General features: G+C 27.8%; 1 protein-coding gene across 1 annotated transcript in view; it reads left to right on the top strand.

Annotated features, from left to right (window-relative positions):
- The window catches only part of LOC132929785 (uncharacterized), a 30206-nt gene that overhangs the window by 12372 nt on the left and 4674 nt on the right, over positions 1-13160 (top strand). The window contains exons 2-3 of the mRNA XM_060995346.1: positions 2645-2756; positions 6129-6262. Of these exons, the coding sequence (XP_060851329.1) occupies positions 2645-2756; positions 6129-6262 (246 nt within the window). The remainder of the gene's footprint in view (positions 1-2644; positions 2757-6128; positions 6263-13160) is intronic.

Below are 13160 nucleotides of genomic sequence, written 5' to 3'. Positions count from 1 at the left end.
ACAGTATATATATTGACAAGCCGCTGGATGATTTTCGATAATGAGCTCGGCATACGAATGATTGATGTACATTATAAAAAAAAAATCATTTTGGACCGCCTATCGGTTACTGATTACTAGACTATTATCGCGCACAGGTTATATACAGAGTGATTCATCAACTATGGTCACCCACCCATTTTTTTCTTCAGTAACGCAGTTATTCGAAATCTGATTTTTGAATTTTTAAATATATCTTCTTATATTTACTTCCTTAAGATTTTTCGTAGGTACTAATTATAAATGACCTGTGAAGGTTCAAACTTCTGTTTTTCAAATGCTAGTTAAACTTCTTTTATAAAGTAAATTATTTAGGAGGTAATTTTTCGGAAAACTTTGATGTATCAAAATCAAAATTCGAACAAGTTTTCTAGTTATTTAACTTTGAGTTATAAGGATAAATATATGTCCATGTGTTTGGAAGATATGGGAGCTATGGTAATTTAAAATTTTTAATAATTTATAATAATCTATCAATATTTATAATTGATAAATATATGGTTTATGCAAGTATAATAAATATTGTAGATCCAATAAACTACACTTATTTTATATTTTTGTAATTTACCTGATTTTGACTTAGGTATATCATTAAAAAAAAAAAAAAAAAATGATTGTAAAAAAATGGAAGTTTTTGTTTGAAAAATAAAAGTTTGTATCGCCGCAGGACTGCTTAAGTAGACCAAAAAAATCTTAAAAATTTGAAAACATGATTTTCATATCGTATGTTTGAAAATTCCAAAAAATAATGATATTATTAAATGAAAACTATGTAGGAAAGCAGTGAGCATGCCCGGTGAATCACCCTGTGTGTACATTCAGCGTGTGTACAGTTTGCAGAAGCGACGTTGGTCTTGTACAGACTGTAGTGTCATATACATATTATAATATAATCTCTTATGCGTAGTCTATATAATTTATATTATATACGTATAATGATTTGAGATTCACGACACCACTTAACACACACACACATGCATACACACATGTATATATAAACGCGAAAAAAACCCGAGTGGTCTAATTAAGCGCGTCTAAAAGACGGTTTTAATTAACTATCGCGATGGGGTGCGCGTATATATTGTATTTCGTTCGTCACGCCATTATAAACGTACCTGTAATAATATACAGCGAGTTTCGTAATTAGCCCGGTTTATTATAATGTGTGTTCGAAATAAAAATAAACCGTATATACCTACGAACCGCAGCATCATCATATCGTGTTGTTATCTATACGACTGTCGACTGCGTCGTCGCTGATCTCTGCATACTATACTACGTAGGTACCTATATATACACACACACACACACACATATATATATATGTATATATATTTTCAACGATATCTCCGCAGAATAAAAAGCGAACGCATAAAATTAACCCCGACAAGTATCTCGCACGTGTATGCAGTATATATATATATATATATATATATTGGTACAAAGGCGGCAGCGCCCTCGTGACTATTAAAACAAGTCTGCGCGCCTACACAAGTTCGCCGCGGACAAACCTTAAATGGTGGTCAACCACGTCGCGAGATATTATATGTGTGTGTGTGTGTGTGTGTATGTGATTTTGCTCGTTTTGTATATTATAAAGTGTGTGCAGGTGTGTACTACCAAGGCCGCACGCTCGCGACGACAAGACGTACGGACGACGGCGCGGCATCTTCTGCGGTGTACAATTATTAATCGATATAATATATATATAATAATACGCGATACGGGACGACGAATGGATAGGCATTGTTATCATTAAAATCAACATCCCGTGATGAGTTTTTTATTTGGAATTTTTATCGAGCGGAATAACGTGGTCGCTGCAAATGTGATAATAATAAACGCGTTATGACGCGGCGCGGAATTGAGTAATCCCGTCGCATGTATATATATACCTATACGTAACATTTAAGTATACTCGCACACAATAGGTAGGTAGTACATTATATGTATATTATATTATATATACGCGTGTTTATATATTATTATGTGTGCAATGTGTATAATGTGTAGTGTGTACATTGTATATGCATTAAAGTTGTATGTATATATAACTCTACAATTTACTTGTACATATACCTATATAGGTACGCATGTCATGTCTGTAACGTTGGCAGATTAGCTAACGGCCGACACGATTTCGTCTATGACCGAAACACGCAAAAATCATCATCGTATTTATTTTTGTTTAATCGTGCTTTATCGGTATCTAGGTCCTTGACCTCGAAGTCCGGGTATATGTGTACAGTACCACCCATATTATATATATATATAGGTACACGTATATGTATTACAACAAAAAAATCTGGTCTTACAACAGCCTCATCAATTCAATACGCCCTCATGTGCATTGTGGTCCGAAGATACAGTTATGGTATTTTTTAACCACGGGAGGCTGTTACTTAACAAAGACTTAAACATATTCAAAATAACGAAACTTTCAAAAACATAAAACGAATAATAACGTTTCATTGGTTTAATCGTACGATACACTATGAATTCTTTAATGTTGAAATCGCCTGTGTACTATACGAGTTTAAACATGTTTAAGTGAATATTATATACATTACGTATCTCACTATTATTTTGTTTTTGTTTTTTACAGCATATTAATTATGGACAAAATCTCGTGGAAGAAGAGTTCATACCATCCGTTACTGCGACATGCAAAGCTGGGTACATGACGATTAAAGTCACCACCAACCAGCCTTTTGTTGGTTAGTTGATATTGTTGTTTTTATTTTATTTACCTATTCAATTATAATTACTCTGTTGCATGCTACACGACCGTTTTAATAAGCCAATTACACGATAATTAAGGGCACGAGTTACTGTATTTGATTGTAATGTAAATTATTTTATCTTTAACAAAACATATGGTATGTAGACAGGTACGTTATTTTTAAAAATATAATGTCATGTTACAATGTCCTATTATAATATGTCACCAAAATAAATACAAACGCATTTATAAAATTAATATATCATGTATTTTATATTTGAAAATAATTTAGTCGTAAATTTATTAAGAACCTAATAGGTAATAAAAATTATAAAAATAAAATGCATTTCTCAGTCAAAATGTCATTAAAACAGCTATTATATCTGTTCATATATCTTCGATAATTTTAAATGATTAAAATTGATTTGATAAAAACATTAAAAACCATTAGGTACTGTAGAATATAATTTCCTTAAACGCAGTTTAAAAAGAGTATAAAGTAACAACTAATAATACATGTATACGGTGTTTATAAACTGCGTGTACTAATATACTTTACAATTTTACATACAGTAACATATTAATAATGTTTTTTTTTTGCTTGGCTGCTTTGCTACCTTCGAATCCCACGTCCTCTATTATGAACAACTGGTCATAAAATATGTTTAAACATGCCATAGAATGCGGTGCACACCTTTAGTCTTTACAATCAGACATTAGATATTGGATTACGAAACCGATCGGTCGGTTCAATATTATACTATGTATATTGAGTAGGTACAAACTAAAATTACATATTTAGTAAGTTTTGACCAAAGGCCATCACCGTAAACCTTCTATTTTGTCAATAGTGAATAGAACTTAACAATAAATTGTTGTCTTTTAAAAATAATGTCTTTTTAAAATCCCTGGCGAGGCCACATTATTGTTATATTTTTCCCGCGACCTCAGTAAAAAATAAAGAATGATTTTCAAAATATTTATATCTATAAAAATGTGTATAATAATAAAGGTACGTACAATAAATATAGAACAAATGAATATCCGATCAATGATATTTGACTATAGAAGTAAAATAAATAATTCAAATTTCTCAATTTAAAATGTATATACATTGTGTTAAATATTTAAGTGTAGGTATAAAAGAAGGTACATAAACCATTTTAGTTATTCTATTGTAAGTCAGTCAAGTCCGATGATATTGTATTACCTATATAACACACAGTTGACGATATCACATATCATTTAATTTTACTTTGCATATTTTTTATTGTATATTATTAGATTTAAGAAATTTAGATTATTTTTGGGTAATATAGCACACGCAAGGAATTTTGAATATTGTATCCATATTTATATACGACCAAAATTACCTAACGGAGTTAACATACGTATATCGTAGAATCGTTTATTAAACGTTCACTGTACGCGGTATATCGTTTTATCTTTACTTTCAAATTTAAATGAATAAAATTCTACGTGGCTGACATCGTGGTGAACGAATCCGAAGAGAGACATAAATTATACATTTATACCGGAATGCCAACACCCAAGCTCAGTTATATTAATTGATCCTTACTTTTTAATATTTATGTAATATTGTAATATACATGTGTACGCGTGTGCACCATAATCCAATACAATACACAATATTATACATTAACAGAAAATTATAACAGTGTAGTATGAATTGTATATAATTATTTAACTATAGAAAGGTGTGAACCGATAATCAATACTTTGATTGTTTTTTGATACCCATAATCCTATATTAAGTATATAGGTATTCAACATCAAATTTCACCAAGGATTGTTTCCACGCCTTTTTCGTGGGATCTAAATGTTATAAATTATAATAATATAATCTTTGTAATTTCCACATTCAATTGCATTGTTTTTAAACTAAAGAACTGCCTGTTTTAAAATCTGAAACAGATATCATTTTCCCTTTATCAATTTTTTTTTATTTGTAAAAAGAAGGAATTAGTGAGTTAATAATCTCTCCATATAGTTTTCTTATTTTTTAAACTATTCCTCGTTTGGCTATCTCTTTCTATTTTTTCTTTATTTACTTTCAATATTATTAGTAGTTGGTCATTATAGGTATACTCATTAGTCATTAATGATATTTGAAATATTTTTATGTTTATTAAAGTGCAATACGTAGGTATGTCACACCAGTTATTTGGTTTTCAATGTTTGAAAAACAAATTTAACCATCTATCTGTACGTCGTTTTTATGTATTTGTATAACAGGTCTTAGAAACAGTTTTTGTTTATATTAAGTATAGTGTCCTAGGTATACATATATATCACATATTGATATATTATAATAGTTAATATAACAGATACTTAATTGGTACACGTACCTATATAATATTATGTAATATGTATATTAAGCGCTAACCATTTTAAAATACACTTGGTACTTTATATTTTAAATTTTTAAATAATTCAAATTTAAGCCATTGATATAAAAGTTTAAATAAAAATAAATATTTTAACCTAAACCGATATATCGGTTATATTATGAAGGTAGGTACACTAAAATAAAAAATATATAGGTTATTATATGTATAGTGTTGACTAAAATAAAAAAAATTATTGTTTACATAATAATTAAGACCTTAATGAAGAACATTAAAAAATTGATGTTTACTTACAATAAATAAATAAAAATTACGTATTATGTAAGTATGATATTGTATGTATATTGGAAACTGAGTTTTTTTTTATACTTACCATATTATACCATTAACTTTATAGCTATATAGCTAGTGTAACACAGTGTACGAATTGTGAATAGAACTATGTTAATTTGTAGAATATAGGCGTTAGGTCGATAAAAAATAGAAGCTTATATCTGAAACATATTTATAGTATTACGCCTAACTTACGTAGTTACGTGGACGGTGATATTCTTATACAATGTTGAATATCATTATGTCCACAAATCAACACAACATATCTATTTTATTAAAAAAAAAAATCATAATTCTTTTCACGATTGTCATTGATAAAGCACCATGTAATTTTGCCCCTACACCGCCCATCGTTCGTATAAAATAAAATAAATTTTTATATTTCCTAAAAATAAATATAATCCAAATAATTGAAGATACTCAGATACGTATTGCTAGCTTGTTTACGTATAACGATATAATATTGTAATATAGTATTAAATAATATGTGATAATTGATAATTAATTATAAAATACCTACACTTGTCCATACTCTATATTAGTAAATTAGTGAATCAGTAAAGAACAGTGTTCGAGATCCGATCATACTCACAAACTCATCTCAAACGACGTGGCGAAATGAAATAATTAGTTTACAAAAAATATAACCGTTTTGTTTTCCACAGGTGCCGTGCACGCCAGAGATTATCGTTCACAGAGTTGTTTGAGTTACGGCAACGGTACTAAGCTTACCACGCTCGGCATCAATCTGCTGGCCACCCAAGGATCGACCGATTACTGTGGCATATTCATTAACAACGTATGTATAATATTAATATTATTCACATAATATTTTACCTCGGCTTATATGAATCTATGACTTCAATGGACATATTCAGGGTGTTCCACAAAGAATGTTCGGGTTTCAAAACAATATATTAAAATAAAGTGAAAAAGTTGAAGCGGGTACTAATCAAAACTGTAGGTTATTAAGTTTTTTCATAAACGTTCAACACTTGTTTATTATTATGTTTTAATCGCTTATACAAAATAATATTATATCGCTTTACCTATAGTAGGTATGCTATTTAGAATATAATATATATGTATTGAAATAGAGCGTACTTGTTATAACGACTAGGTACGCATTCTTAGAAGTAGTAAGATGAACATGCTCAGTCGCTCAGTGATAGACTGTGAAAACTATTTGACTGGTCATCAAATTTGTTCGGCGACCATTGAATTGGCACCCAATGTTAGGTAAAGTACCTCATCGAACATTAAATTGGCTCCTAATATAATTTTCAACAAGTGGTTCTCAAAATATAAAAATTTAAAAAATACGCAACTTTGATATTTTTAGCGACACAATGCCGGATAACTGATTGCAATTATCTAATCATTAATTCGATAACGTTGAAAATTATATTAAAAATAATTTTTTATTTCCACCTCAAATTTGGACAGAAAAAAAGCAGTAGTGTCAGTATAATAATTCATGTTAATCTATTTACTTACTCTGAATTCCTAATTTTGTTCTACGCGCTCAAATATTTATAATTTCATGGATGTATTATATGGCATTCAAGCGGATATTGAAATTATTATAAGAAGCTCCAATGTAGAAAGACCATACAAAAAAAATATTCAAGAAAAAATAAAATTTATAGACAGTCAAATTCAAATTATGTATATTTGAATTTATTTTCGAACAATTTTAATTGATTATAAAATGTAATATTTGTATTTTAAATTTTTTTTACGTATAATTGAATTTATTTTCGAACAATCTTGATAACCAATGGACTTATAAAATAAATGTTGAGGGAGCCAATTCAACACGTAAAAATATGGACTGCCTGTGTTTGAGAGCCAAACCAATGGCTCCGATTAACAGTCTTGGATATATTTAGTGATTTTTTTACGGTATAAATGCATGATTATTTTGAAGTTTAACAGAATATGTTTCTCTCAAATTAGTAATTAAATATTATTTATAATTATAATAACTCATATTTTTTACTTAATAAAAACAGAACATAATATTAAATTTAAAAAAATGTGTATACAGTTTTTATCTAATAAATCACTTTTACTTTTAACAATGTAAATAATGTTTTCAATATCATTCTATATGTTTTTCTCTATAGTCATAAAAAAGAAATAGGTACCTAAAGGCTATAATTATTAATTTTAATAAATAACAGCCCGCTGCCCACTATACTATAGCCGTAGCCCACCAGGAAAAATCCTGATATCCTTTCCGCCATAGTCCGCCACTGGCTATACGTTTAAACGAGCGTTTTATTAAACACGTAAATTAAAAACAGCCTATTTAGCCTATATCGTTAAATCCATCGTGTGTGTGTGTGTGTGTGTGTGAATCACTACTTTAGTTGCGAGTTTGTTACAGCTGAAATATTTATACAATTATAAATTTATAATAATAATCTATATACATATAAATAAATGAATGTTTGTTTATTTGCATCTTTATCTTTTATATTCTTAGAAACTACTGAACCATTTTAAATAAAAGTTATATCAATAAATTCCTCGAAACTAAGAGGGCATATTATGTAGCTTATTTTTTCAATCTTAATAATAGGTGTATCATGCATGAATTTACTTTCGATTCAGAAAAATAGAATATTTTATTATTTATCTTAAAATTGTTGCTATTGGTTAAAGATTATATATATTATTATTATAATATAGCAGAATTATGACGTATAAAAATTAAAAAAATATAAGATAAAAATTAACTACATAAAAATTATTTATGGGTAAAACAAGGTTTTGAACGAAACATCGTTTTAGAGTATTTTCGAGTATAGTAGTATACTAAAAAATGATATGGAAATTACAAACTAAACGCGTATGAAGTAATTGTAGATATACTTATGTAAATAATATTATTTAACATATCATCATAAAAAATTAGTTAGTTTAAATAAGCGGAACAATTTCTTCAAAAGTGTACACACAGGCAAAGCCGGATAATTCAACTAATGAGTTATAAGTTATGACAATATTGCCGAAAAAATATTAATGTTTTCGTCGAGAACTTGATATTATCGTCATATAATACGTATATTTTGTACCTATACACCGGCACGGTTATGATTACACAGGTTTTGCGCACAACGATTTGTACCGTTCGTCGTCCGAATACCTTCTATTGGCAACTACACTCGATTTTGTTGTTATGGAATTATGACACATGATGGCGGAGGCAGATGAGTAGATGACTATCGTCCGTGTACGACATAATATCATTTATTTATTATTGTGTACCGGGGCATTGTGTACCTACCGTATATTATATTGTATTATTTATGTACCTGGGAAAAATTTGCACCCGATTTCACGGTAAACAACGTCTCGAATAGACGGCATAAACGGCTTATTAACGACAGGTGGGTGCGCATTTTTTAGCGGCATGCGTTACGATTGTTACGAGCGACGTGTAATGATATCACGTCGTCGTAAAAATTTTCCTCGGAAAAGCGGTACAGACAGACGTCATCCATCAACAACATCATCTCGTGTACGAATATCATGACGCGTGTACCCGTGTAAGGCGTAATATTATAATATTATTATGCACCGTGTATTACAAGTGTATAGAATTTTAAACATGTGTATTTTTTTTTTTTTTTTTTTTGTAAATTTCTGTGTTTTTTGAAAGCATCATTTTTACACAATTTGAAGTCAATACAATACAATATTAGATGTGTTTGGGAAAGATTAAATCATTTTTTTTTTAAGTCTTACCAGTTTTAATTTTTTAGTCCGCTTTAAGCATTTATTTGAATTTTAGTTGAGCGGATAAAACGTGCAATATATTATTCATAAAGTGTGTGCATTTTAATGACTCCTAAACAGATGCCACAGATCCATATTAAATTCGATTACTTATAAATTTAATAACTACTAAGCACCTTTTATACTTTAAATAGTGTCATCGGTATAATTATATGCCAATCTAAGAATCAATTTCTTTTTAACCCGTTGATATTAAAGGCGTTTTAAGTTTAAACTTTTAAAGACAGATGCAGTTAGAAGTCATTTGTTATCAGTTTATCACTAAATGCATTTTTTTATATATATTTTAATTTTAAAAGAAGTTATGAGAATTTTTAAGTCATAGTGAAATGGAACTAATTCCGAACGTACAATATGCTTTGTTATGCATTAGTTAAATGTAGACAACTACGGATTGACAATTCTAGCTATCATAATATATTAAGCCAAAAAATTGTTATATAAATGTATTAAATGTAACTATATTTAACTTATTATTAGTAATTATTTATTTTTATATTCATTAATCACTCATGTACAATTTTATTTAAATTAATCTAATACTTAATCAGAAATCCTTTCATTATAGAAATAATAACTATAAAAAACACAGAATATTTTTTTAAAAATTTAAAGATATGTGGATGAATTTTCCCGTCATCACCATTTGAAGACGCCATTGGCCTAAAGTATAATACGAAATTCGTGAATTCGATTTAATAATATATAATAAATATTTTTACTGGCGTTTAATACCAACTAGTTTTTCTATGGAATAACAGGTTTTTGACATTTTGATTACAAAGAATAAAGCATTCTATCGTTGTCATTTCAATTGTTGTACCTTCTTTAATGTTAATTCTATGAGCATGACCAAATACTGGAGAGTATAATATATACAGATGCTAGAAGCTAGTATACTAGACAGTGTCGTATACGTTAATATAAAATATAAATACGTACTCAGTCTTTCATGAAAATAACATTACTTAGTCATTTTCAATTCCGGTTGTGATTTGTCAGTTACACTTATAATTATACTCTTTTCGTACTTATGTATCACATTCATTTAACATTTAAGTACGAATCGTATTAAAAAAAAACGTAATACCGTTTTTATGTATTTTTACCATTATTGCCAATACATATAAGTATTTTGTTATAAAAACTGGTGTTATAATATTCAAACAAAAATAAGTCGTATATTTTTATTTTACTTTTTATACAGCAGTATAACATATCACATTCAGAAAAAGAGGTTCTATAAGTCGTTTAGCCCATGAATAAAAAAAGAAAAAAAATTTAGGTTAATATGGGCCTTTGGAAAATATAACTATATAAGTATAGATATAAAGGAATTTTATATAAATGATAGAAAAAATTGTTAAAGCTTATAATTAATCATGGTAGTAGGTAATTATATACTATAATATATTATATAGATTAAATTTTATAATAATAATAAAAATGTAATTAAAACCAGGGCACCAGGCCTTGTTTGATGTTCGATGCTTCCTTGCATTTCTTCAACGTTTTTCGTAGGCGCCTAATCATTGTTTAGCTATTTTATTAGATTATGTTTTAAATTTTTCCCTGATGACTGCTGGAATTTTTGTTTCTGCGTTATAAGTTATCTAGGGGCAAAAATCACACATTGTAATTAAATAGTTTTACAACAATGTTCATTATCTACAATAGTATAATAGTTATGTATTAACTATCTATCTATAATCTATATTCTATATATATTTAAGTACTTACATAGTTATATTTGTTTTAACTTAAAAGATTCATAGTTTCTCAGAGTTGAATATTTCTAAAACAGTTAACAAACTATATACATATACTACGTACATTTATAACATTAATGATTTAAATTTTTATACACTACCTAATTTATAGGATGTAAACAAAAGAAGTTATCCATTAAAATGTTATTATTATCTTCTACAATCAACATTTGTCTCTGGTAGGTACCTATACCTATTGGCTATTATTTTATTACAGGTATTATGTAATTTAAAACTCATAATATCATCACTTCAGGGCACAATTATATTTAAATATAAAATATACCTATGTATTTATTGAAAGTAGCGTGTATGTATATAAAAATAATTAATTTCCATACCATATATGCTCGTTTTTAATAGTTTAATTTGAATTTATATTAGGATTTAGGAAGCTGGCGTGGAATAGTAAATCTTTAGGTAAATTGTATTAAAATTATTCTGAACAAAATGGATATGTTGATTTTAACATTGGCTTACCATTAAAAAACTATACATTACTATCATGTATAATATATTCATAAACAGTTTTATTCTAATGGGTTTATATATTAAAGAATACAGTGCAGTAGGATATCAACTGTAACTATTTATTACATTTACATTTAGATAACTATGCATTCAATTTGGAATTAGCTTCATCTAAGTTGGGGCATTTTAATTAAATATAATATTGTAATTATTTTTGGGTTTTTTTTTTAAATAGTATTCTTATTGATCTGAATAAGATAATATATCAAACTATAGTTTTAAATTTTTGTATTTCATTGTACCCTTTATTTATATCACATGCATGCTGTGCAAGATTCGACGATAAAAAATATATATTGTAATCTTATGTGATTAATATAATTGTAAATTCATAAATTGACTAATAATTGAAAAGCTCGTAGTGTATAATTTTCCTTATTTCTTACAATATGTTAAAACTGTTCGAATTAAAAATAATCTTGTGCTAATATTTACATTTATTCTTATACTAACTACAATTGATTGACTTTTGTTTCTAAATGTTATTCTATCACACTTTTTTTTATAAATTCTATTTCAAGTGTCTGAGATCTGATTCTTCTCATTTTTGTTGTTTGTTTATTGCACATTAATAATATGACAAATGTTTAATATTAAATATTAATTTGAAAATCAATCGATGTCATTATAATTTATGAATAAATTGTCGTATAGGTAACCAATAAGGCAATAACCAATAATAAATAGGTTCAATAGTAAACACATTTATTTATATAAAGTGTAATAAATTATATTATGTATGTCTGTTTGGTGAAAATTGTGTAAATAAAATAATAGTGTTGGTTACGGTCGAGTAGTTGACCACAGCGAAGTCAGTACACCGAAGCCATCGAGCGAACGGGGAAAGTGCAACGGTAGGGACAGATGATCCGTGGAGGTGACGAAAAAATTATTCATTACGCGAGCATGTCTAATAAACGATTGAAACATTATAATATATACATGAACATTTTTCTTTCGTATTTGAATGACCAATTGTTTTCTATTTGCTCTCGTGGACAGTTGTTACAGTTACGTAATAAAAAAAAATCGGGTTGATCCATGTGACGGATTCCTTAATGAAATATAGGCCCATAAACAATTTGACACACAAATAAATTATGTTAATGTATTAACTATTTAGGATTAAGATAAATGACATACATAATCTTCGGTAACCATAATCATAGTGCATAACTCGGAAGTCGAAAGTATAAATAGAACACGATTAAATTGTATAAATAAATATAAAATATATATTTTAACACAAATCCACGCACATAAAAATGTTAATCTTTATTGACGCAGGTACATGATCGTATTATTTTCTGATAATATTCTTTAGATAAAGTTTATTATTTTTAAATCAAAATTTATTGTATTCACTAATCTAAAAACTAGAAACTATGCGCTTATAATATCAAGATAGTTCTATTTTATAATAATGCTATACTTATTCTCATTATACATTTAATCATATTTTATTTATACATATTGTACTTATTCATAATATAAATCTAATTGTATTATAAAAAGTATGATAAAAAACGATAATTCATATATTATTATACACTAACTGATCGTGTATACGACGTTGCCCGTAACAAATTA

Source organism: Rhopalosiphum padi, chromosome 4 (assembly GCF_020882245.1).
Source record: "Rhopalosiphum padi isolate XX-2018 chromosome 4, ASM2088224v1, whole genome shotgun sequence".
NCBI classification, from domain to species: Eukaryota; Metazoa; Arthropoda; class Insecta; order Hemiptera; family Aphididae; genus Rhopalosiphum; species Rhopalosiphum padi.
The sequence above is the reverse complement of the archived record's forward strand: the minus strand, read 5'-3'. Positions and strand labels throughout refer to the sequence as shown.